Below are 27272 nucleotides of genomic sequence, written 5' to 3' on the forward strand. Positions count from 1 at the left end.
TGAGTCTTTAAAAAAAATTTAATAAAGTACTCGGACTCTTGATTTTCCCACTGAGGGCTTTGCTATCTAAAGTTGGAAATGAAATCAACAACCCAACAACATCCTTGGGTGCGAAGGGACAGCCAAGCTTTGGCACAGGCCTGGATAAGAGCAGGCAGGCCATCAGGGAGCCACCATAGGCCAAAGACAATTTGTTCTGCCCTTGGTGGTCTCCCTTTAGTGCCCATTCCCAGCCTGTACGGAAGAGGGTTTATCCGGACTTGAAAACACAGCCCTGCCCTGGCTGGTGTGGCTCAGTTGGTTGGAGGGTGGTCCTATACATTGAAAGGTTGCTGAAAGGTTGCCAGTTCGAATCCCGGTCAGGACATATACCTAGGATGTGGGTTCAGTCCCCAGTGGGGACGCATATGGGAGGCAACTGATTGATGTTTCTCTCAGACATCTCTCTCTCTCTCCCTCCCCCACCCCGTTCCCTCTTTTTAAAATCAGTAACACATATCCTTGGGTGAGGATTTTAAAAACAAACAAACACAGCCCTCCTCCCTCTATCTGAGAACTTTCTCACTGCTGTCTGGCTTGGCCCCTGGAAATCCCTCTGGGCCCCAGGAACTGGCAGTTCCTTTCCAGCCACCCCAACCCCCTAAGAATCAATAGCTCAGCTGCTGTGGGTGAGGCCCTTGGGAACAGGCCGGGAAGGATCCAGCTAGCCTGCTCCGGGGAAAGCCACAGAGATAGCGCCCATCACAGAGATAGCGTAGCCAGAGTGTGGGAAGTGAGTCATGTTCTGTGCGGGCGAGAACAGAACCATGGAACGAAGAGCAAGTGTGTGTGTGTGTGTGTGTGTGTGTGTGTGTGTGTGTGTGTGTACACGCATATGCTCATGCACCCCAGTGAGTCAGCGTGCCCCTGCCCCGTACATCTCCTCCCGCCAACAAACATGCTGTGTCTCAGAGTGGTGCCCAGCCAGGCTCGCCCACCCCGAAAGCTTGGGAGCTGCGCCCCTTCAGGAATGTGGGGTTAGGAAATGAGAAACAGGGTTCTTGTCCAAGAGAAAAGTGTTTTATTATTATTTTTCTCTCCTAATTGGATTTAGTATTCTTGCTCCTCATACACGTCCTCTCTGGCGGGGCATTCAGGTTTGTGCAAAGCGCAAAGGAGATCGTGCCCACCCAGGCCCCAGCCAACAAGCAGCATGGCCGACCCTGACTGGAGCCCCCGTCCCCTGCCTGGGCTTGCCCGCTTTATTCACTGCAAGTCCCCGCTCCTGACTCCTGAGTCTGGCTCCCTGACCTCTGCCCGTCCCCCAGCATCTTCAGAAGGACCAGTAGGGACAGGGCCCCCATAGCGCACAAGTGCCTGAGATGGTTCTTGATATGCCCTCACTGTTCCCCTTCTGCTAAGGCCACCGGGTCCTTTCCGTCCTGTCGTCCTACACAGGGTCCTTGCTGGGACCCCATCAAAGAGCCCCAATTCAGCAGTTGAGCTGGAGGCCTGGGCTCATGCTCAGAGTCTCCCTGGCCTGTCCAGACCATTGCTGGCCAAACGCTGGGCTGAGGACACTGCCCAGCCTATGGAACTAACACTGAGAAGGCTGCTTTACCCGATGGCCTAAGGAACCCAGAGCTCCTGCTTCCCCTTCTCCATGCAGCCTGTCCCCAGGACCCGGCTCCCTGATGTCCAACAAGCTGCTTCTCACATCTCACCCTGACGCCAACAGTTACTATGGTGGGGGTGATGGTGCTCCGGGCGGCCGATGGACTTGTGTTGCATATAAAAACAAGGTGATGCTCTAAATATCTAAGAATATTGGTCCCCTGAAGTGATTCTTGCTGCCTCCTCTTCTCGCTGACCCTCCCCACTGACCATTTGCCCATGCCCCTGGCAAGGCCAGGTTACACGAGGACTGCTGTTGGAGATTGGGATTCTAGACAAAAATCCTATAACTCTTTCCTTGCTAGAAATCACCAATACAATTCTCAGTTCAGCAGATATAGTTTTCCATATAGTTTATAAACATGGTAAGACATACAGTTTGGTAAGGGTGTGGGGCAGGGACCTGTGTCTTTGTGTGTGTACATATATATATAGATGTAGAGAGTGTGTGTGTATATATATAAGTGGACATAGTTATAAAACTGCACCTCCTGTGAGAACCTCATTGCACGTGATGAAGTTCTGAATTTCAGCCTCTGATGATCTTTCCTTTGGTAACTGGTTCTTGGAGCCCAGGGTCTGGGCTGGGTGGACCATGGTTGCCTGAGACATCAGGAATGAGAGGTGTCACTCCAGGGAAGGGACTGAAGGTGGCACACTGTTGGATTCAGGGCAGGTTGATTAAGTGGCCTCAGGCAAAAGCCAAAATGACACCTGATCATGCGCTCCCAGTCGGCCGGTCAACCCAGCCTCTTGGGTGACCATCATCTGTTCCTCTGAGTCCTGCTTCCTCCAAGAAGGGCAGGGGCCCTTTAGACCTCTCCAAATCTCCCGGATTCCACAGAGCTCAGCTCCCGTGGGGCACGGTCCCGTGGCTGCTAATGAAGGATGCTCTCTGCATGCTTACCGCCTTGCTGGATGGATGCTGTCCTGGCTGCTCAGAGGGGGCTGGCTGGGGCAGCTGGGCGAGGTGTGCTAATCCCCTCCTGCTTGGGGCTGTACACTTTGGGTTTATAATCCACCAGGCAGGACCCAGACAGCAGCCAAAGCCTCTCTCAGCCTCTGCCTAAATCAGATCCTCCACTTGTAAAAAAAGAAAAGAAACTCTGTTTCTTGGTGGACACGTGGCAGTGCTGGGTGCTGGTGCCCTGGGTCCTCAGCGCAGAGTGACCGCCAGCCCCAGTATCCAGGCCAGGATGGAGGCCCCCAGAGAGCTGCTGGAGGAGGCCTGCTGCACCCCGCTGGGGGCACGGATGGGGGTCCTGCGGGCACATTTGCCCTTCCTCTTGGGCCGCGCGGTGGGCATGATGTCAAAGCTGAACTTGTGGGGGTAGTCAGGGGCATAGTCCTGCTGCTCCAGCGCCTGCTTCCCGGCGCCCGCCTTGGAGACCTGGTTGCGGTTCCTGTGGCTGGTGCAGTTCTTGCCTGGCTTCCTAGAGCCCGTCCGGGAGCCGGGGTGATGGCCGTGCGGGTGGCTCTTGTCCCTGGAGGGGCCGCGGGCCGGGTGATGCTCCTTGCGGGCGGCCCTGTCGGTGGTGGTGAGCGTGTGAGACTTGATCTGGTGGGGGGACGCCGGCCCGGTGCAGTTCCGGAAGTCCTCGGCGCTCAGCAGCTTCAGGTCCTGGCCCTGCCGCAGCTCGGGGGACACGCAAGGGACCGCGGAGCTGGAGCCGCGGAACCTCCGCAGCCATTCCCACAGGGAGCGCGCACGGCACCCGCAGTCCCAGGCGTTCCCGTTGAGGCGGAGGAACTCCAGGGCCCCCAGGGGGGCCAGGCAGTCGCCCCGCAGCTCAGAGAGGCTGTTGTTGAAGAGGAAGAGAGTGGTGAGCCGGCGGAGGTCGTGGAAAGCCCTGGGGTGCACCCACTGCAGCTGGTTCTCGTGCAGCAGCAGCCGGTCCAGGTTCACCAGCCCCCGGAAGGTGTCCTGGCCCAGGCTCCTCAGCCTGTTGCCGTGGAGAAACAGGTGGCTGAGGTTGACCAGGTCCGCAAAGATGTCGTCCTGCAGGTACTCGAGGTGGTTGTCCTGCAGGTAGAGGTACTGCAGGCTGTGCAGGCCGCCGAAGAGGCGGGCGGGCAGGGCGCCCAGCCCGCACTTGTAGAGGTAGAGGGCGTGGAGCTTCCCCAGGCCCTGGAAGGTCTCGGGCGCCAGCGTCCGCAGCTGCCGGTTGTCGCCGAGGTCCAGCTCCTCCAAGTGCACGAAGCCCTCGAAGGTGTGGGGGTCGATAAAGGTGATGTTGTTGGAGTAGATCCACAGGGTGACCATGGCGGGGCTGAAGTGGCCCTGCCGCAGGACGGTGATGCGGTTGTTCTGCAGGAAGATGCGCTCGCTGTCCTCTGGGATGCCCTCGGGGATGGCGGCGAAGTTGTGCGCCTGGCAGCTGACCGTCATGGGCGCCGGGTAGCACACGCAGTCCCGCGGGCAGCCGCCGCCCAGGGGCAGCTCGCCGGCCAGCAGCAGCAGCAGCAGCAGCTCCACACAGCACCCTGGGGGGAGAGAGCACAGCAGGTCAGGGGCTGCCCGGGAGGCGGGCGGCAGACGTGGTCCAGGAGGGGAGGACTGGACGGCACGTGACGCTCCTTGGCGGCTGGGGCTCCGTCTTGTCTGCTTCTTGCTCACTTGTCTGGGATGGTGGCCCCCTGAGGGCCTGGCTCCTGATGGGAGGAAGGCAGGGGTCAGGCCCAAGCCAGCCCCCGTCTGGGGCTAGATACTGCTCCCCACACCCTGGCACCCCACCTCTACTGGGGTTCTCTCCCCAGCCTGGGCTGTGAGATACGCTTGGGATGTGAATGAAGGCTCTGATTCCCACACCTTCTCCCTAGCCCCGCCCCTAAATCCTAGCCCCGCCCCAACCTCCTAGCCCCACCTCCCCAGGCTGTCAGCCCTTGGGGTGGGGGTCACACAGCAGTCAACCTCCTGTTACCTGTGTGAACACATAGTGGGGCAGCCTCCTGTCCTACCCAAGCAAATATATCACATGGAGTTCTGAGGAGTCTCTTTATTTAAATTATTTCCCCAAACAAGCAAAGCATGCATGCATGGCACCAAAGTTGATTTCAGAAGATATCTCATTTACGGGGCCTCCCACATCCTCAAATAAGTGACACCCCTCACTTCTAAATAGTAACAGTTGTCTCTCGCCCAGCTGTGAGGAGGTACTGAGAGGACACAGGTGTGCAAAGGACTGGGGGAGGGACCAGGGCTGGCTGGGCCCTGGGGCCCATGAAGCTGCCAGACAGAGGCTGCCGCCATTCAAGTCCCTGCCTGGCTCCTCCCCTCTCCCCACCTCACTCCTGCTCCCAGGCTGTGGTTGTAAACCGAGCCATGCCTCGAGACGGAGACGGTCCGGAGTGTTTTCTCTGTAGCTTCCCTCTAATTGGGCATTAATTAGGCATGCGTTAATGGATCCTTAAAATAATTTATTTTCGGATGCATCCAGCCTGTGGTTGGATAATAGCCCCATGCTCATTATCGGAGCAGCCTCATTATGGCCGATGGTCATTACTTGCCTTTTTCCAGGGTGGCAGCTGCCCCTGGCAGCCGGGTAGGCGCGCCGGTGTTGGGGGGACAGGCTCCAGGCTCCTCACTGCCTGGGTTGGCCTCCTGCCCTCCCCTTCCAGCTTGGCCAGCCTGGCCTCTCACAAGAGCTGGGGGCCTGGGGCAGCTCTGCCGATTCCTCCTGCTGCTAGTTATGCCCAGAGTGTGCAGAACGAGAGAACCAACCCTCCCAGCCACTCTCTGGCAGGTCCTGCGCCCATCCCCCTGCTGGCCACCCAGCCGGTGCCCAGGCCTGCCTCTGCCCCGACTGCCTGCCCAGGCTCAGGCACGCCTCTCCGCCACCGCCACCCCTCATTTCTGGCAGGTATGGCCTCGTAAATAAGTGACAACTCCCAGCTGTTGGGAGTAATGGTCTCCCAGAGAGTGGCAGCTGCTTCCTGTCCCCCTGTAATCACCCAGCTTCGACCTAACGTTTCCAACACATAAAACTCATTGCACATAATTTGGTTTTTGCATAATTGGGTGCAGTTACGACTTCAGAGCAATTATGACCTTGGTGGTGGTGGTGGTGGTGGTGGCAGTGCAGCTGTGGGGACCCTTTCTGGGCCAGGCCATGCTCTCTGCAGCCCGGCAGTGCCTTCAGTCATTGTGACCACTGGGCAGCCTGCAACCTGTAGGCCAGGCCCAAGGCTGGCATACCTCCTCAGCCCGTTTCCCTTTTGTAACATGAGTCAATGATCCCCATGCCAACCATGTGGAGGCTTGGGTCTGACTTCCAGCCCCCCCTTCCCACCTCAGTCTGGCCCGGGGATCCCAGCCCCACAGGAGAGATGGGAGTGTGAGGGCATAGGAACCTGGATCCCAGATGCCAGCTGACTCTTGCAGAACCTGCCTGCTGCCTTGAACCTCCAACACCCAGGGCTGGGAGGAGGGCCCAGCCCACATTGGCTGCACTTTCCAGAGCCTGACACTCCCTTTCCCTTTGCTCAACTCCATGATCACCCCCGCCCAGGCTGCTGTCTTCCAGGGACCTTGCCCCGGGAGGCAGCCCCCACCCTGCCACTTGGAGGGAGCCCAGGTTCCCTCCTCGCTCAAGGGAGTTCACGGTGCTCACTGTGCTGAAGGGCAGGGCCATGGCCATGAACCTGTGCTTGGGAGACACACAGGGCCATACCAACCACCCCATCTCAAGGGTTCTGCAAAGACAAAGGCATTTCCTTCCCTTAAGCTGCTCACCATGGGGACGGGGTGAGCTTGGGCAGGCTAATGCCACTTGACATTTGTGCAGCTTATGGAGTTGACAAAGTACTTCTGCTCAAGCTCTCTGGTCCTCAGGATTACCCTGAGGGTTTTCCTGCCCCATGACCTGGGGATGGGGGTGGGGTTCAGACAGCCCTTCTGCCTGCTTTTATGGCCCTGTCTTTCTAAGGTTCTGGGATGGGTTTATCTGAAATGATCCCCAGAGAAGCTGGGGGGAGGACCACAGAGAACAACACCCCTTCCTCAAACAGGTGTCTCCAGGGAATATTGGAGGCACAGGGGAAAACCAGGTGAAGGCCCCGGTTTGGGTGAAAAAGCCAACTGCCCCAAAATCTAGGTGTGAGCTTAGCAGCCGGCATGTGAACACACTTTGGCAAGTAGGAGGGGGGTCAAATAACAAGGGGTGGGGTGAAGGCAGGACCCAGCGCAGGAGCCACCTCACCTGTCCTCTCGAGAGGGGCCCAGAAGGAGGTAGGAGCCCAGCCAATGCTTGGAGCTGCTCTCCATCCTTCATTGCTGCTCAGATGCCAGGGAACCCATGCCATGGAAGCTTCCCCCCTCAATGGGCACTGGAGTGGGTCTCAGCTGAGTCTGCTTCTCCACTCCGGAAGCTGGTCCCATCTCCAAGGCCCTGGACCAGCCCTCCCAGCCAACCCCACCTGCCTCTAGCACCCCTGCCTGAGCCAGCGGTGCCCTGGCCCTGGATCGTCATCCTGCCAGTTTCCTTCCCAGGAAGGCTGGCATTACATGGCTGAGACTCTTGTGCCCCCTCCATGTGGCCCATGGGAGCCCCAACCCACTGATTGCTGATTAGTGCACTAACAAGGAGGCCGGTACCTTTGCTGTGCATTTTAAGATTGCAAATTAGCAGGGATCCAAGTCTCCAGGGAGGAGCCTTGCACCCCCTCCCATCAGCCTCCTCAGCCCCCTCCTGGTAAGGCAGGGGTTGCTTTGCCTGAGGGGGCTGAAAAAACCAAGGCTGAGTCTCCCCCACTCTCTGGCCTTCCTCGTGCCCTCCTCCTCCTCTTCCTCCTCTTCCTCCACCTCCTCCTCCTCTAGGGGCATGCACCCGACTGACTGCTTTACCAACTACTCCTTAACCTCCTGGTCTCTCACATATCTGAGCTTCCCTGGATCTCTGCAGCCTCATTCATTCCTTCCTCCATTCAACACTTACTGCCAGATACATCCTGGAGTATCCAGGATGCCAGGGCAGGGAGGGGCCTGGGCCAACTGGGCGAGTCCTCGTGGACTGGTAGATAGGGGGTCTCATAACACTAGGCAGTCTGGCCAGGTGCTGGGCCTAAAATAGGCACCTAGGGGTGTGTAGGAGGAGTAGGGAAGTTCAGGGAAGGCTCCTGCTGCCCCATGTCACCTCTTCCATGAAGCCCTCCATTCCCCTGCCAGCATAGAGGATGTGCAGGAATGAAAAGCAGGCATTGTTTTCATGTCCTCCTTCCAGCAAAACCCCCAAACCCTTCACCTGTCGGGGCAGAGGTGAGTGGCCTGGGCATGGACTCATCCAGTCCACTCAGCAGCCTATTCCTAAGATGGGCTTATGAACGGTCCCGTGGGGGCTGGATGTGGTGGGATGGTTGGGAAGCAGGCCCCCATCTTACCCTGTCCCTCTCTCGGCCTCTAAGTAGCCAGAGCTCCCAAAGAGGCTGTAACACCAGCTCAGCTGGGCTGGGACCAGCTCTGACTCCAGTCCAGGGCTCCTACTCCAGTCCAGGCTAGATGGCCAGTGGGGCAGGGCCCTGCACCTTCCCTGCTCCTGGCAGCAGGAAGGGAGCTAAACAAAGGAAGACCCAGCCCTCAGCCTGTGCCAGGTTCTTTACATGGACTCCTCACAACACCCCGTGGGTGCCGTGCCATTTTATGGTGGAGGACACAAAGCGCAGAAGAAAGTGGCTGGCCAAGGCCACGCAGCTGGTGAGCCAGGCAGTGGAGCAGGTCTCATCCACCTGACCCTGACTCCAGAAGCTCCATGCTGCATGGGAGGGCACAGCAGCCCCACCTGAGGGCTGTCAGCCCTTTCTGACCCCAACATCTCAGGCCTCCCACTGACCTAAGTCTGAGACCACCTGGCCCCAAAGGGGCTCCCCCTCCATACACCTGCGCAGGAACAGCCTGATGGACTGGCATCCCCATGGACCCCAGCAGGTCCATAGGGCTCCTGAGTCTTTGAGACTGATAGCCATGTGGTCAATTCTTCTGGCTCTGCACACCCCCACACCTCCTGTGAACAGGGCAGAGGTCCCCCACCCCCAGCCTTGCCAGATGCTTCTCTCTCAGCCGATCGATGCTAACCGAATGGCTCTTGTGGTCAGATAATGGCCTCAGGCTGGGCCAGCTATGTTCACAGAGCTACTGGCGCTGCAGGTCACTTGGCACTGTCCCTCTGCGCTGCACCCAAACGCAGGCCACTTCCTGGTGAGCATCCCCCCACCACCTCAGCCTTGCTCAGGCCTGGAGACAAGGAAGCCAGCCAGGGCAGAGCTGGGCTTCCCTCCTCAGCCCCCACCGCCAGACATGGGGGGCTGTGCAGGGTGGCTGGTGTCTCCCAGCACAGGGCAGTAGGACGGGCACAGGCTTTGGAGCCCGAGAGACCTGGGTCCCGGCTCCCCAGTTTAACAGGTGAGTCCCCTTGCTTGTGTGAACCTCATTTTCCTCACCTGTAAAATGGGTATTGTCCTTTAAAGCTGCAGCCTGGCCCTCTCTGTCTGCAGACGCCTGTATCCACCTGTCTCCTCTGTATCTCCAATGGCCAAACGCAATCCGTCCAAAACTAAGCTGCCGCTCTCCCCCCACAACTTCCTCCATCTCAGGAGAAGGCAGCTCCTTCATGCTAGCTGCTCAGGCCAAGAACTTCAGTCACCTGGCCAATGTGGCTCAGTGGTTGAGCATCGACCCGTGAACCAGGAGTCTGGGTTCCATTCCCAGTCAGGGCACATGCCCGAGTTGCAGGCTCAATCCCCAGCAGGGGACATGCAGGAGGCATTGGATCAATGTTTCTCATCATTGATGTTTCTCTTTCTCTCCCTTGCTCTCTCTGAAATCTATAAAAATACATAAAAAAAAAAAGAACCTCAGAGTCATATTGACTCCTCTTTCTCTCTCACCTCTCACCCAATTCGTCAGAAACCTTGTCAGCTCAACTTCAGGACTTAGCTAGAGTCCACCCATTTCTCCCAGCCCCCACCTTGGTCTGGGCCACCACATCTCCCTGAACTATCACAATAGCCTCCTGGGTGGCCCCCCACTGCCCCTACATCTCTGCTAACAGGGCAGGAAAGTGTGAGTCAGAGCATGTGGCTCCTCTGCTCCACTCTCCGTGGCTCCATCACACTCACTAAGTCCTTACCTTACCCCCAATTCTGACCATGGCCCAGAGGCGGCCCACTTCCTCTCCTCCTTCTCTCCCTCCCCTCACTTTTCTCCTTGCTGCTCTCTCTCAGGCTAGGCACGTCTCCAGCCCTGTGCACATGCTGTTCCCACCGCCTGGAACGCTTCCCAGGGTATCTGCAGGGCTCCTCACCTCACCCTTCTGGTCTCTCCCCACAGCACCTTCCCAGCAGCCTATTTTAAATGGGCCCCCTTTCTGTTTACTTTTCCCCCTAACATTCATCCTCTTCTACGAAATGACATCATTTATGTATCTTGTTTATCTTCTGTCTCCCCCTACTGAGTGTCAACTCCATGAGGACAGTGATCTTGTCTGGTGTGTTCCCTGGTACAACCCCAGGCTCTAGAGCAGTGCCTGGCACACAGTAGGTGCTCAAGAAGAAACTCCTTGGGCCTAGCTCACAGGAGGCACTCAATAAACACAGTGGTCCTTATTAGTATTGAGACCTCCAGAGTGAGAGAAGACTCAGCCTTGGCTCTCTCCTGAGGGCCCTTTGGCCATCACAGAGGGGACAGGACAGAGAGACCCGGGAGGGAGGATGTACAGCAGGCCTGCCTGAGGCCAGGGGGCAGGGTGACAGCTCAGGTTTGCCTGGGACTCAGGGGTTTCCCAAGATGTAAAACTTTCAGGGTTGCCCAGCCGGTGTGGCTCAGCAGTTGAGCACTGACCCAGGAACCAAGAGGCTGCAGGTTTGATTCCCAGTCAGGGCACATGCCCGGGTTGTGGGTGCAATCCCCAGTGAGGGTGCGTGCAGAAGGCAGCCAATTGATGATGTTTCTCTCTCATCGATGTTTTTATCTCTCTATTCTTCTCCCTTCCCCTCTCTCTAAAAATCAATAAAAACATACAAAAAATAGGGGGGGGAAACTTTCAGTCTTAAAACTGGGAAGTCCCAAACAAGCCAGGAAAAGTTACTCACCTACCTGGGGGCCAAGACTGTGCCCCAACCCCAACCTTGGCCAAAAGAACATCTCTGGGCATAGGAGGGGGGACAAAGAGGCAGGCATGAAGCATGAGTTTTCTCCAGACACCTGAACCTCAGGCCCAGTGCCTGCAGCCCAGAGGCAGTCCTGGGCCCAGGTGGAGCCTGAGTGTGTGCACGTGTACCTGTGTTCATGTGCATTTGTCTGGGTTTATCTATGTGTGTACATGCAGTGTGGGCATGTGTATGCATAGGCCTGGGTACACATGTGTGCATATGTAAGCACATGTCTGTCTCTGGAGACCATTAAGAGGGATGTCAGCCAAAACCTTTCATCCCGAAACTTCCCTGAGCTCCATCCCCGAGAGGGCAGGCCCTCCCTGAGGAGAGGCGCACCGCCTGGCCTGTGATATCTCCTCTTATCCCCTTATCTTGGCCCTCACTCTGGCTTTCCCTCTAGCTCCCACTCTCCTTCTGACACGCTGAATTATGTACGCACTCCAGGTCCCTCCAGCACACCAGGATCACTCTCAGCTGGCAAGTGGGCGGCCCCTTATTGAAATAACCTTTCAGCTTTCATCTGCTGCGCTCAGGCCCCTGAGCAGGCCTGGCCAGGAACGCCATGCTAATTGGGCTGCCAAGCTCTCAGAAGGCCTGTGGGAGCAACCTCAGCTCCCCTATCCTCTGCCTATGAGGGTCTACCACCTTCTCGCTTGGGGTCCCTGCTTGGGAAGGGGGCTGGCAGCTAGTACATACAGCTCTGCACCCAGCTACTGCCTGGGTTTGGGACCAGCCCGGAAGGAGCACATTTCAGTGGGGCCACCTCCGGCAGGCCACTAAACCTCTGAGGCCTCAGTTTCTTAGTCTGGAAGTGGGGTCAGAGCACTTGCCTCATTGGGTATTGAGAGCAGGCAGTGAGGCTGTGCCCTTGAACTGCTGGTCCAGGGGGGCTGCCGGAAGGTGCTCCCCAAGGGTGATGATTTGTTTTTCTGCTACTGTGATCCAAGGGAGCTGCCGCACACTCCCTTAGGGCTCACCCTCACCCCCAGGGAACCCTGGGTTTTGCCCTACCCACCCAGGTGCTCCCAGACCCGAGAGGCCCAGCAGAGGGACCGGAGAGATCAGACTATGAGTGGAGTCATGGAGTTGGGGCTCAACCCCAAGTTCAAGTTGCCTGCCAGAACTTGGCTGCCCCCATGGCACAGCAGGTGAAGACAGGTTCTTGACCTCTCTACTTTGTTCTCTCTCCCAGTCCATCCATCGCAGTCTGGAGCTGTCAGCTCGCTGCAGGGAGCCCAGGGCAGGTGGGCTCTAACCTTCACCTTGTGAAGCCCCCCGTGGGCTCATAAAATGTGTCCTGTGTTACTTAAATATGCTCCTCGGTTTGGGGAACCCAGAACTGGGCTGTGGCAGCCTAGACTCCAAGATTGAGGGTTGAGAGCCTCTGAGAACCACCTCTTCCTGGGAGGTTTTGAGATGGCTCTGGGCCCCACCTCCTCCTGCTGAATCCCATGGAGCCAACTGTCCCTCCCCACAAACCACAGCAAGCGGTGGGTCTGCCTGCAACCAGCCAGGCCCGCTGAAGCCAGAGTGGGATCTGGTGTGTTTAGTGGGGCTGGAGACGTCTGTGGGAGTGGGACAGTCCTCAGAGGCAAGTGTCCATTGAGATGCCTGCCTGGGGCTCCTGAGGGGGTGAGAGGGGCAGGGATTGGGGTGGGGATCTACCAAGTCCTGAAGGCCCTGGCACTGGGCAACACAAAACAGGAGCTGAAAACCAGCCTTGGAGAAGCAGGTGCAGAGCTCTCTGCCGGAAGCTCCTGTTTCTAGTGCCCAGAAGCCACCCCTTCCTTGCTGTCAGTGAAAGACACTCAGAACTCACATCCGGGTGTCGATCACACCACTGTGACTCTGTCTGTCCCTCAGCTCCTGCATTCATTCGAGAACAGCTCTGCGCGCGGTGCTACAACTGTCAGAGACAGTGCTGCTTCCTTCACGGAGTCTACCCTCCAGGGGAAAGACGAGAGGAACCGGCCCCGCCCAAGCTGGCAATGGGTGGGAGGCGCTGGGTTAAGAATGAGACAAGCGAAGGGACTGACATTAGCTTGTGTGTTCATGGAGGCAAGGGACGCCTGAGTTGAAACCTAAAGGTTAAGAAGAAGCCAAGGAACAGCTTTCCAGGAAGAGGAAGCAGCAGGTGCAAAGGCCCTGGGACTGGACTGAACTTGGTGTGGACGAGGAAAGAGATGCAGTCAGAAGTGCAGGCGGCAGGCCTTCCAGGGCCTTCACAGCCTCAGTCAAGAGTTTGGATCTAATTCTGGGTGTGGCAAGAAGCCAGTGAAGAGCCTGAAGTAGGAGGGATTGGATTTGGGGGGCTGCTATTGGAGTATGGATTGAGGTGGAGCAGGCAGTCAGGTAGGGAGGCCTGTGGCTGTTATCTGTGAGAGATGTGGGCGGCCTGGAGGGTGGAGGGGCCATGGAGACAGACGTGGAGCCGTGTCTGGGATATAGAGTTGATGGGACGTACACATAAGCCAATGAGAGAAAGGGGTGGGAGGTCCATGGGTGGCTCTGAGAGGATGAGGGTGCAGTGAGACTGGAGGAGCTTGGAAAATGAGACAAGAGCTCCGCTGAGGACACGCAGTCTGGGAAGCCTTTAGAGATGTTTACTTGGTGGCAGCTGGGAGTGCAAAACCGGAGCCCAGAGGCGAGCTGCACACTGGGGAGTCATCGGCATAGAGATGGTATTTCAATCCGTGGGAATGGATGAGGTCACCCAGGACAGAAGATTCAAGACTGAGGTTTCCGGCAACACAACAATTCTGAGGGAAGGCCAATGAGGTCAGAGGAAAGCCAGGAAGTGTGATGTGACTGAAGCCAAGAGTGTTTCAAGAAGGAAGGAGGACTCGGCTGTGACGAGGGCTGCTGAGGGTTTATGTGAGGACAGAGAGGTGTCCGGTCGATGTGGCATCACAGAGGTAATTAGTGATGCTGGCAAGTTCATTTCTGGTAGAAAGGTGGGGGCAGAAGGCATACCGAGTGGGATGAGAGTGCGTGGGAGAGGGTATTAATGCCAAGTGAAATAAGTCCGAGAAAGACAGATACCATACGATTTCACTTATATGTGGAATCTAAAAACAAAATAAACAAACAAAACAGAAACAAATTCATAGATACAGAGAACAAATTGACGATTGCCAGATGGGAGAGGGTTTGGGGGGATGGGTGAAAAAGGTGAAAAGGATTAAGAAGTAAATTGCCAGTTATAAAAACAGTCATGGGGATGTGAAGTACAGCATGGGGAATATAGTCAATAATATTGCAATAACTATGTATGGTGCCAGATGGGTACTAGACTTATCAGACGGATCACTTTGTAAGTTATATAAATGGCTAATCACTATGCTGTACACCTGAAACTAATATAATACTGTGTGTCAACTATCATTGAAAAATTAAAAAATTTTTAAATGCAAAATAAAAGGAATGGGTTATGAGGAAGGGGAGACAGCATTGCTATCAGTTAGGACAGGCTAGGGCAGCCTTGGGCAAACTACGGCCCGCGGGCCGGATCCGGCTGTTCTATCTGGTTCTCTTGCTCTCCCCTCCACTCCTTTACTTTGAATTTATATTAGTTCACACAAACACTCCATCCATGCTTTTGTTCCGGCCCTCAGGTCCAGTTTAAGAACCCATTGTGGCCCTCAAGTCAAAAAGTTTGCCCACCCCTGGGCTAGGGTATGCTGATGTAAGTGATCCCAGAATCTCAATGGCTCAGGCAGGATAGCTGAGGCTCTGCTCAGTCTCCGGGGAGAGAAACCAATGACATGGCCAACTACTTACTGGCTTTTACAGCTTTTGTTTCAAGTGACAAGCGGCATTCCTCATCCTGTTTCATTGGTCAAAATCAGTCACATGGCGCAGCCTGTCTGGGATAGGGAAGAATACTCGCAAGGGAGTCAGGGAGGAGCATTTGTGATCACAAGTTTTGCTGTGAAGGGGGCAGAGAAACAGGGCAGGACGTGGAGGGGCACAGATAGGGTCCAGGGAGTTGTGTGTGTTTCTTAAGATGGAAAAAAAAAAAAAAAATGAGAGCCAGAGCCCGTTTGCATGCTCATGAGCATGATTCAGGAGGAGAGAGAGGGGAAAACTGATGCAATAGGAGTGAGAGGGCCAAGGCACAGAGATCCAGGGCTCAGCTGGAGCGCTTCTCGCCTGTAAGTGGAGGGAACTCGGTACACACAGATGGAGTTAGCCTCCCGGAGCTGTTTTCTCCATGAAGGAAGAGGGGGTCATTTGCCGAGAGTCCAGGGAGGGAGGAGAGTGGGAGTTTCGGGAAAAAGAACAGAATGAAACAGGCATTCCATGTGCTGGGAAATCAAGCTCCCCTAGTCACAGGAGGGGTCTGTGGGGACAAGAAAGTAAAGGGGTTTGCAAACATAGGTTCCTAATGCCCACCCACTGCCCTGGCCTCTGCCCAAGCTCCCCGCCCCCTCTTGCTGGGGCTATCTGGCCTGTCCAATTAAGTCTGCTCATGTCCCTCCTCTGCTGACAGGGCATTAGCTCAGAAAATATTTACTCCACCCCATCCTCTGGGCCAGGCACCATGCCAAGAGGGCTCTGGGGACAAAAGACCCAGTTTCTGGCTTTCACAAGCTGACAGTCTTCCCCAAATACCTTCAGGATGGCGCGTTGTTGACATTTGTCACTTTTTTTTGCCACCCAGTCACAAAGCCTCTTCCTGTATTTTGGGAGATCTCCCAATTTGTTATGTAAGTGAGCCCTTCCCTCCCTGTGGAACCTGAAAGGGTCAAGCCCTCACTTTCGAAGCCTCCCTTGTAGCTTGGACAAAACCCCCTGGCCTGGACTCAGCCCTTCCACACACCTACCCCTGACTCAGAACTAGGAGTCAGGGCTGCAAATGACAGCACCGAGCAGGATCCATGCTTGCACGGACGGCAGCGGTGGCAGCGCCAGCAGGGGTGGTGACTGTGGCGGGAACATTGGAGGGCGAGCTTGGAGGTGTCTTTGCCTTCATTTGGGACATTGCTCCTGCCTGGGGTGCCCCCACCCATCCAGAGAGTCGGTGAATTACCTAGTACCCTTTAAAAAAATCTTATTTTTATTTAAATTAGTCAAGGCTGGTGTCTGTTCCTTGCAAATAAAAGTCCTTACAGATATAAGGTTCCTCCAGCTGAGCATGGCTTACAAGCCCATCCATGGTCTGGCCCTGCTTCCCCCATTTCTGCTCTCCCCCTCTCATCTCAGGGGCTTCTCACTCCCTTCTCCTTGCCTTCTTGAGGGTGCAGCTCCCCCAAATCCACCTGCACCCCCCTGCCCCCCCCCACACACACACATACACAGAGCAGGCGATTTAGGAAGCAAGATTATCAATCAGTGGCCAGACTCAGCCAGAGACTCTCCCCCAGAAATGTGAACCTGAACTGGAAGCAGAGTGACTCAGCAGGAGCTGGTTCGCCCCCCTGGGCTGTTCTGAGGACATTGCCCTAGTAGTTGTTCCCACCAAGACCCCCCCACCCCCTCACCCCGCCACCCCATTTTCTGCCCTCCCCAGAGTTAGGCTGTTCAGCTTCTCCTTTGGGTCCCATTTTCTTTCTGCAGAGGTCCACTCAACACCCCTCTTCTTGGCTATTAGGATCCAAATTTCCTTAATCAGGAAGCCATATGCTCTAAGAAGCTAGGCTCCTCCCCAGCCTAGGGAATGGGTCAGTGATTCGTTCGACAGGAGCATGTGACTCCACGCTGACCAATGAGACACAAAGACAGTCTGCTGAGGCAGCAGGGGATCAACCTAAAGGCTAAAACCCAGCTTGGCAAGGACTACAGAGCAAAGAGATGGGGAGAACCTGGCTTCATAATGACATGGTTATTGTGAATCCAACCAATCCTGGGATCTGTAAACCTTCCAGTATACGACATAATAATCCTCTTCTTGGTTTAGCCATTTTGAGTTCGGTTTTCAATTACTTGCAGCCCAAAATGTCCTAACTAAAACACCTCCCAAGGATTTCCTCTGTTACTTAGTCAGCCAGATCAGATTTCTCTTGCTTATAACCAAAGTCCAACTTAGATTAGATGGTAACTGCATGACTCAGCTCCGACAGGACCTGCTCACGAATTCTCTCCAGACTCTTCCTTTGTGTGAGACCCTCCACCCTCATCAGCGCTCCCCCCTCTCAAAGTCCTCACCACACTTTTTTTTTAAGTGTTATTATTGATTTTTTTTAGAGAGAGGCATAGAGAGATAGAGAGGAACATCATCGATCAGCTGCCTCCTGCATACCCCTATTGGGGATCAATCCTGAAACCCGGGCATGTGCCCTGACCAGGAATTGAACCCGTGACCTCTTGGTTCCTGGGTCAATGCTCAACCACTGAGCCAGACTGGCCGGGCAGTACTCACCACTCTTAAAGTCACCTGCCTCCACCAGAGGTGTGGTACATAGATGCATGTCTGGTGAGTGAATGAATGAATGACTTAGCTGATGGAATTCTAGTAAAAGCAAACAAGTGCTTTAGCTAGCCGAGGTGGCCGTATTGTGGGTAAATGTAGATATACAGTAAGTTTTAGCCACCAGAGGACCCCAGGGTAGATACCTCATGCCTAAGCAGATAAAAGAATTTACCAGGCATTTTAGTCCTTACTTCCCAGACCCCCCCTGCGGAATGTCTTGTGACTATCCACTTAGATACACTTCAGGGAATGTATGTCTGGTGTTCTGAGTCTTAAACTGAGCAGTGGGCTCAGGGGTGCTAATTTTCTTATCCTCTATACTTTATACATATATTTGAAGTATGCATTTACTATTTAATACAAGAAATAAATCATGCAAAAGAAAAAAAGATCCTTCAGAGTCCAGTTGAGCATCTCAGGGCCCCAGGCCTTGACTTGCTCCCTCTTCCACACTGGCCTGAGCCCTGCACTTCCTCCAGGGGCCCCCTCTGGCAGCCACCAGCGCATGCCAGCCTCTGGGACCCAGCCACTCAGCATGGGCTTGCCGGTGTGGTCCCCAAACCCTCTTTTCCCCCATAAGTTTTTTCTTTAAAGTCCGTCTTCATCATTTAATTTAACTTTAAAATAATACTTGCCGATTGTGAAAAAGTAAAGAGTATAGAAGTATAAAGGAAGAAAAATCACCAAAATCCCATTATCCTTGACAACCATCCACAGTGCCTTGCTGTTCCTTCTCTTAGTACTCCCTTCACTTATGGAGGGATACAAGAAATTTAAATAAAAATTTTATTTGAAGCAATAAAATTGGGATCGTGCTATAGATGCAGTTCTGTAGCTTGTGTTTTCTGCTGAACTTAAACCATTCATTCATTCGGCAGCTCTCCAGGTGCCTGTGTCTGAAAGCGCTACAAGAAGGCAGCCGTGGGGAGCCCAGCAGGCAGTGGCCCCACCCTCCAGGCGAGTATAGTCCGATGGGGAAACAGATACTCACCAAACATCCACATCCTAATCGCACCCCATAAGGGAGAGTAAAGGACAGAGATCCAGGTAGCTGCTGAGAACTGTCCACTGGGGAGGGAAGGCTGGGCGTTTGCAAACTGAGGGCTCCTCGGGGGCGGGTTTTGGGATTTCATGCACAGAGAACAGCATATGCTGAGGGCGTGAGGCCAGAGGCAACACAGAATTAAATAACAAAAGAACAGTGTGGCAACAGGCATGATTTTTAGAGACTGCAGAGTATCCTACTGAATGGACAGACCATAATTTATCTGTGAAACATTTCGATTGCTTCTCGTTTTTCACTGTTACAACTTATTATGGCAAAATCGGTAACATCCGTGGTCTCCTGGGAGGGCGGCTGGGAGCTCAGGGACTGGGGTGAGGGGGACTTCACAGGAGACCTGTCAGGGATTTTTGGTTGATTACCATGTGAATGTACCTATAGATCCTTTTAAAAGTCGGTTAAATTAAAGCTAAAGAACGTTGGAATGAACATCTTCATGCGGAAAGCTTTGTCCAAATTTCTCTTTCCCTACACCAGAGATTCACTGAGTCAGACTCCTCCTCACACACAAGGACAAGCCACCTCCTAGAAAGTGTAGCCCATGAAGCCTGGAGTTCAGCACCCAGAAAGACACCCACTGCGGGGGCTTTCAGAGGCTTCCCCTTCCTGCTGTCTGCCTTCCCAACTGGACCGTGACCCTCCCAAAGGAGGCAGAGCTACGTGCTCAAATGAAGAGGAAATTGCTGGGTGGGGAAGCAAAGGAGACCAACCTGTGTTGAGTCCCTCCCGTGTGTCAGACCTACCTCGAATGTTCCCCCAACAAACCACATCCCCATTTTGTAGCTCAGAAAAAATAAGGCTCGCCAAAACCGGTTTGGCTCAGTGGATAGAGCGTCGGCCTGTGGACTGAAAGGTCCCAGGTTCGATTCCGGTCAAGGGCACGTAACTTGGTTGCGGGCACATCCCCAGTAGGAGGTGTGCAGGAGGCAGCTGATCGATGTTTCTCTCTCATCGATGTTTCTAACTCTCTATCCCTCTTCCTTCCTCTCTGTAAAAAAAGCAATAAAATATATATATAAAAAAAAAGAAAGAAAAAAAAAAGAAAAAATAAGGCTCAACAAAGTGTGGTGATTGGCCCAAGAGGGTGGAGCCAGGATTCAAACCAACACGGATGTGGCATCCAACAATGGGAAGAGAGCTCTCTCTCTTTAAGGCCACTGCCTCTCAGAGCCCCTCGCCCACCCTCTCCCGCTCCAGCACCCCAACGGGCAGCTCCCCGCCTCCCATGATTGTGTCCTTGCTCCCTTGCCAATAGCTCCATGCCTCCCCGTCTTCGTTATTCATTTCCTTCTCTTGTGCTTCACACTCCTGAGGCTGGGGAAACGGACAAGGCAGATGGGGAAGGAAGTGGAAATTCTGTGTAATATCACAAAACTTGTCTTAAGTGCCAGCCCCAGGGATTTGCTGGAGTTGGTGCGACGAAGGTGGGGCTGAAGGTCAGATTAAATTGGACTAGTAATCCCAGGGGGATACTTGAAAGCCGTTGCTAAAGAAAGCCTTTCCGGCAGGAGCCCTGGGGGCCCAAGCAGGCAGCGGGCAGCAGGGGGCCAGCGGCGAGGTCAAGCTGCTTGAGTGGGGCTTGGTGGTGACAGGCCTGGGTTCACAGTCCTCCTCCAGAAACCTGAAATCTTGCCTTTCGCCCCCAGTAATGAGTTGGTATAAAAATGGATCTTGAATAAAATTGTCTGTAGTTTTCAAATTTCAAACTGCATTAGTCAAAATATATCAAATTTCCATGTACTGACTTACCACCTGCTCAAAATCTGATCCTTTTTCAGCTGGAATATATTGAAGTATGAATCACCTCCTGAGAGGCAAAAAAGGGAAAAGAAGTAGAGGGAAGGCCCTCTCAAAAGGACCCAGTGGGCGGCTAGAATCCGGTGCTCCTTTGGGTTCCCAGCCTCCACCAGCAGCCCCCAGTCACCCCCGGCCGCCCCCAGTCTCCCTCCGACAAGCGCTCCTAAGTGTCCCTATAGCCCCTCAGCAACTTCCCTTTAATACCCAATTTCTAGCTCGGGGCAGTCTATGTCACACAGGGCAGAACATAATCATTTCAAGTCCACCAACCTTTTCATAAGCACCTACTATGTGCTGGGTACTCGACTCGCAGAGAGGCCGACCTCTAATCACATTGCTAAATCTAACAGTGACTCTGTCCTCATCTACTCACCCTCATAGCAGCACTGGACACAGTGGCCGTCCCATCTGGAAACACTTTCTTACCTTCCAAGACAGGGCTCTGCTGGGTTTTCTCCTGCCTTTCTGGCAGCTCCAGCTCTGATTCCCCAGAGTTCATCCCTGGACCTCGGTCTTCCATAGCCACTCCTATCCCCAGGGCAGCTCACCCCGGCCCAGGTTTTAAATACCATCTCCATGGGGCGGGGTGGGGGGCGAGGCATCAGATGTGTGTCTCAGTCCTAAACTCCAGAACAGTCCACTCAACTGCCCACCTGACATTGCCACGTGAGTATCTAAAAGTAGCTCAGCCCTGGCCGGTTTGGCTCAGTGGATAGAGCGTTGGCCTGCTGACTGGAGAGTCCCAGGTTTGATTCCGGTCAAGGGCATGTGCCTGGGTTGCGGGCACATCCCCAGTAGGGGGCGTGCAGGAGGCAGCTGATCATGTCTCTCTCTCATCGATGTTTCTAGCTCTCTATCCCGCTCTCTTCCTCTCTGTGAAAAATCAATAAAATATATTTTAAATAAATAAATAAATAAAAGCAGCTCAAACTCAACGTGTCCGAAAGGTGTTTCCCACATAGGCATCCCCATCTCTGCCAACAGCAACGCCATCCTTTTGGTGGCTCAAGCTAACAATGCAGACAGCCTTCTCCATGACCCCTTTCCTCCATTCTTTCCCTTTATCCCAAGTTCCATGGGTTCTGCCTTCAAAATAGATCCTAAATCTGTCCATGTCACTCCATCCCGACTGCCCGTACCCTATCACCACCACCCTGGCCCACACCACAGCCACAAGGACCTTCAAGAACAGTACGTGCTGTCATGGTGCGTTCCTGCTTGAAACCTTCCAGTGGCTTCCCACTGTGCCAGAATAAAATGCAAACTCTTACCAACCCATAGCGTCCTCGCAGCGGGCCCCCACCACCTTCCAGCCACAGGCTCTACCATCCTCCCCGCATGAGCCTTTCTCTTCACTTTTGTCTTGGAAGGTTTTGTTTTATGGTAAAATACACATAACATAAAAGTACCATTTTAAAGCATTCAATTCAGTGGCATTTAGTACACTCACAATGTTGTGCAACCACCACCACTATCTAGTTCTAGAACATTTTCATCATCTCAAGGGAAAACCCCATAGCCATTAGCAGTCACTCCCTATTCTTCTCCCAGCAACACCCGCCCCCCCCCACCAACAACCATTAATCTGCTTTCTGTCTCTGTGGATTTGTCTATTCTAGCTATTTCATACAAATGGAATGATACAATAGGGTTGCAGTGACTGGATCACTCCGCCCCTGGCCTTGCAGGACTGCCTCCTTCTTAGCATCCAGACCTCAGCGGGGGCACCCCCCCCCCACCAGTCACTCTTGATTACTTAAGTATCCTGCTCCGTTTCCCCTTTAGCACAGCACACTCCCTGAGTGTATCTTGTTTAATTATTTGTTTACATGTTTATTGTCTTTCCCCTTGTCGGCTAGTTCCCTGTGATGTCTCCAGCCCCCAGAACAGTGCCAGGCACCTGGGGGGCACGCAACAATTCGTGCAGGTTGAATGAGCAAGTGCACTGTGCGATGGAGCCCAACGCGGTGCTATGGGAACAGGGGTGAGGGAGCGAGCAAGCAGTGCTGCGGAGGGTGGAGGGGTCACGGAGGGAAGGCAGCCTCCAAGGGTGAGCGGGAGGTCCCCTGGCATTCAAGGGGAAACGGAGGGCATTCCAGGTGGGGGACTGCCTGGCCAGAGGCATGGCAGCGAGAGGACACATCCACTTTGGAGTCCTGGGCTGTCTTCACCTCCAGTTTGCATTTTGTCCCCTAATTGTTTCCCCAGATTTCCACGGAGAAGAGACACAGTGCCCGTCTGGGAGTTTCGTTGGATACAAGATGTAAGTACTGAGAGGAAAGAAAGAAAGGGTCTTTTTTCTTTCCCTCTTCCCCGGCACCATCCTTGTCTTAGCTTGCACTGGACACCCACCCCCACAGACACAAGGGAAAACAGGCTGGTTCCAAGTTTTCTGATTGAGCCATCCTGCAACCAGCTTTAAAAGGGATGGGAAGTGGGAGGGGATGGTGATGTACAGAGTAGACAATGTCCATTGTGTTTTGAGTATAGGGAGGCTCTCGGAGAGGGGACCTGTGGCCCCCATGTGCCCTCCCAGCCTTGTCTTTCTGAATGGAGCCACTGGCCCCTCTGGCATTGGGTTGCCTGTGAGGCCCGTGTCTTTCATTCCTCCTGATCAGGCCCTGTGGCTCTGGGCATCCAGCAGAGCTCCCAGGAGGAGAGGCCTTTCCCCAAAGCTGGGAGGCTCCGGAGGGCAAATCCAATTGTGTGCAAGGCAGGAGCCATTACCCTGTCTGTGGACCTGTTCCACCCGCCCCTCTTCTAGGCTGCTCTGTGGGAGCAGACTCCCACCCCCAGGGCCCGCAGCTGCTCCTGAGCTGTGCCCAGCCTCCTCTGCCCCTCCCTGCTCTTGGGTCCCATCACCCTGCCTCTAGATCAGAGTGGATGTTGAACTAAGAAGGAAAACAAACCCGTAGGGAATGTGCCCCCCTCCTCAAGGCAAGTCTGGCTCTTGGCCATTCCCACCCATAAGCTTCTGGGTACTATCTGCCCTCAGGAGTCCCGATGGGGAGGGGCCTTGGAAACCGGCTGGGCCATGGGGGCAGGGAATTCTGTCTCCAGTGCCCAGGTGTGGTCTGGAACTGTGTGTCAGAGCAGTAGCCGCCACCCAGGTGTGGCTTCTGAACTTGAATGTGGCGATTTCAAAGACTTACTCTGAAAAGAACACTTGCCATAGCGATTATATGTTGAAATGATAATATTTTGAATATGTTGGGTTAAATACAAATACTTTTAAATGAATTTCACCTGCTGCTTTTTACTTTTTCAGTGTAGGACATTTGAAGTACACGCAGCTCCTATTTCTACCGGACAGAACTGGTTCAGAGAGATGGACACAGGCTCCGGTGGGCACATCTCCTTGGCCCCTGGACTCCTTGCCCTTTGGGGAGACAAACAACAGGAAGAGGGCAGAGCAGGGACCCCTCAGGGTGGTGCTGCTCGGAGGAAACCAGTCCCAACACCCCTCAAAGGGCTCCCCTAAATGAGTGCAGCTGGAAGACCGGTGACCCCACACATGGAAGGGTGTACCCTGACAGGCCCTGCAGACGCCCCCAGAAAGGGCGGGTCTGGAGCGGAGGCAGGGAAGGGCAGTGCTGTCATTCACTCCAACGCAGCATAGCTGGGGCACCTGGCCCGGACACTGAGGACATAACTGTGGATAGGACAGGCGTGGCCGCTGCCTGAGAGTGGCTCACGCGTCCATAGGGGCGGCGGCCCACAGACAGCTCCCTGTGGCCTCCGGGGAGGAGGACCAGTGGCCGGGGTGTACCCAGGAATTGGAGAGGCCCAGGAGGCAGCTCTGAGTAGAGAGCAAACAGAACTCTCTGGGAAGGGTGTTGTAGCAGATCCACAACCTGAAATGCCAAGACCTGAGAAGGGAAAAGAGGAGAGGAAGAAAGAACAGAAAAAAGAAATAAAGGACCAGAAAGGGGCTGGGAGCACTTCTGAGTGGGTCTGGCTGACGGGAGGGGAAGAGAGAGAGAGACCGACCAAAGAAAGCAAGGTGCCTATTTGGAATGTGGGCTCTGTTGCCGAGAACTGAGGGGGTTCCATTCGGAGAAGGTGAAGCGTTTGAGTGGCTGGTGAAAGGCTGACCAGATGGGGCCAAAGAAGCTGATTGGAGGTTTCTGCCTGGGAGCAGGAAGGGGTGGGGGTAGCAGGAGGCTACCCAGGGTAACATGCCATCACCCATCACTGACACAGGGAGCCAAGGGTGGAGCCACGAGGGGACAAGCCAGGAGCTGGATGGAGAAGGGGGCCGCTGTAATGGGACTGCTGGGCAGGCCAGCCTGGGGCCACTCTGGTCTCTTCTCCAACCTCCCAGGTGGGGATACCCAGTGTGTTTACTGTGGAGGAGAGCGGGCTGGGAGCACTTCTGAGTGGGTCTGGCTGACTCTTAAGGGGTCCAGGATAGAGCTGGCCTGGGCCCCCTCCCAGTTGGCTCTCCTGGTAAAGACTCCTGGCCACTGTGTCCAGGTCTCAAGGACACGCACCACCATAGAGGACTGTGGCTTCTGTCTTCCTCTCACCTCACAAGGGACAAGTTGTTCATGTTCCTGCTTCAAAGCCCGGATCGCTCTTTTCGCTCTCCACTAAAGCTCCCACTTCCCACTGAAGAACGGGGCCAGCTCTGACGCAGCCAGGATGAGGGGCAAATCAGGAACTCCTCCAGAACTAATGAATGGCCGAGCCTTCGCTCAGGTCAGCAGCCCCCAGCAGCCTCCTTGGTCCTTGTGATGGCTCATTATCCCAGTATTCTCAGGAGACAGGCGGAATTTCCCCCCAGGGTCGCCTAATCACATTCCAGCTCTACTGATACAGTGACATGTGTCTAAGTCCCACAGGATTCCCAAGGAGAGCGTTCACACACAGGGAGGGGTTGGGAAGGTTTAATCTTTTTTTAAAAATACTTTTTAAAAATATATTTTTATTGATTTCAGAGAGGAAGGGGGAGGAAGAGAGATAGAAACATCAATGATGAGAGAGAATCATTGATCGCCTGCCTCCTGCATACCCCCTACTGGGGATCGGGCCCACAACCCGGGCTTATGCCCTTGCCAGACTCAAACCCGGGACCCTTCAGTCTGCAGCTCTATCCACTGAGCCAAACCAGCGAGGCAGGAAGATTTAATCTTGAGGACCCCTGCCCCTCAGGACAGGAGCAAGTCCCACCCTGGTGACTGAGAACTAGTCCTGAGACCACAGAGGGGCAGACAGAGGAGACTTCAGAAGGAGGACAGCTCGGGGGAGGGGTGTGCGAGAAAGTGTGCACACTTCCTGAGGGCCTGCCACAAGGAGCTGGAATCTCAGGAGCATGTCAGCTTCACACAGGGCCCCCTCAGAATGATTCCTGCCCTGTGCCAAGTGGGGCTTCAGCACATCCCTAGCCTGGGAGAGTCGCTGGGATGGGGAGGACAGGCTCTGTCTCCTGCGGCTCTGCGTGTGTGGGCCCCGAGTCTCAGGCCCACACCCACCCACTAACAGTGCCAAAGGATGCTGAGTGGAGTATACAAGCTCCTGAGAACAAGCTCCTTCGCCCCCTCCCCTGTTCTGTTCATCCACTGGTATGAATGGGAGCAGCTGCAGGTCCCTGGCTCAGTCTTAGCTAGTCCCAGGACTGGGGTTGCCCCAGCATTCTTCTATGCAGCCCACAGCTTCCTCTCCCATTCCCCTTGGTGGCCATTCCAACCCCCTCCCCTCCCTCCTTAAATCTCTACCCGTGGCTTCCAGGCCTAGGCCCTCACCTCTCAGCATTCTCACCCAGGCTTCTGCCTGAGGCTGGCCCTGGTCCTACCCTCTCACCTCCTCTCACCCCAAGATTTCCATTCAAATGCCTACAGGGGCCAAGCAGGAAACAGAAAAGGGTGAGATGGAAGGTAGGATGGGGCAGGTGGCAACCTGGAAGCCAGGCCCACCCGGAAGGCCCCAGGCTCCAGCCACTGCTGCCCTGCAGAAAGCAGGCCCTGGGTTATCAGATCTTTGGATTTTGCCAGAGACTGGGAATCAGGATTTTTATATGCAATTGGTTGGCAGCAAGTTCAACCAAAAAAAGAAAACACTGTGTGGGCCAACACAGCCCAAGGCCAAGGTTTCTGACAGCTGCCTCCTTGTCAGCTGTGCCCTGCCTCGGGCATCTTCAGTTCCTGCCCTGCTAGACTGCTCCCTCTCTGCCTATAGACTTGTTCAAGTCTCCCAGTGAACAACAAACCTCACCTAACCCAACCCTCCCTGCAGCCACTGCCTCCTTCCTCCCCGCAGAGGCAAACTGCTTGAAAGGTCTGTCTCCATGCAGCAGGCCCATTCCTCTCCCTTCAAGCCCCTGCACCTGGTATTCCACCCCTTCGCACGCACAAGCTCCCTGCATGGGTCCAAATCCAACAGTTTCCGGTCACTATCAACTCAACTGCCTCGGGGGTGGAGCACCCCTTGAAATCTCCCCTAATTTCCTTGACACAAGTCTCTCCCGGGTGGACTCCAGCACAGTCTACTGGACATTCCTTCTCAGCCCCTGGCATGGCACCTCTTCCTCCCACAGTCCCTGGAGGCCCCCATGACGCATAAAAACTCACCCCCTCTTAGTCTCTCCCAGCTCCAAATCCAAATCTCCAGGGACCCCCACCTGTGTTCCCTGGGGTCTCCCAGACTCTTCCTACTCTGCTTTCCCAAAACAACATCACCGCCTCCAAACCTGCTCCCCTCTTCCTGGGTCACCTTCTCGGCGACCACAACTCCTTGGTCTGCGGAAAACCTGGACTCTGCCTTCTCCTCTTCCCTGGAGTCCGGTTCGCAGGGCGGATAGTTTCTGCCTCTGGAACTCTCTCTTGATGCTTCAGCTGCCGCCTCACCGATCCTGCACTCACCCTTGCCCACCTCCGTCTTCTCCACCTGAAGAGTTCCTTTTACACTCGGCTGTAATTACATCACTCCATACATCTGTGATCTGCTTTCAGGAGGACGCCTGACTGTCGAGTGCCCTGGGTCCTAAGCCAACACTCACCACCTATTGAGAGCCCAGCCAGGTGAGCCTGTGCAGTCTCTTCCACTTGCCCTGTTCTCTTCTATCCCCAGGCCCAACAGGTCATGCTGTCCCTTCCACCTGGGACAACCCTCCTTCCTTCATCTGCCTGCCACTTCTCACTTGTCCTTAAACTTGGCATGGGCTGTGGGGGTGGGGGGAGGCCTCCCCACTTTGGACCTACCTAG

At 54.7% G+C, this 27272-nt stretch overlaps 1 protein-coding gene across 1 annotated transcript in view; it reads right to left on the reverse strand.

Moving 5' to 3' along the window:
* Positions 1–1029: 1029 nt before the first annotated feature.
* The window catches only part of RTN4RL1 (reticulon 4 receptor like 1), a 69453-nt gene continuing 43210 nt past the window's right edge, over positions 1030–27272 (reverse strand). Inside the window, exon 2 of the mRNA XM_080678026.1 lies at positions 1030–4137. Coding sequence (XP_080534152.1) covers positions 2810–4137 — 1328 coding nt within the window. The 3' untranslated portion in view covers positions 1030–2809. The remainder of the gene's footprint in view (positions 4138–27272) is intronic.

Source organism: Plecotus auritus (assembly GCF_963455305.1).
Source record: "Plecotus auritus genome assembly, chromosome: 7".
In the NCBI taxonomy this organism is placed as follows: domain Eukaryota; kingdom Metazoa; phylum Chordata; class Mammalia; order Chiroptera; family Vespertilionidae; genus Plecotus; species Plecotus auritus.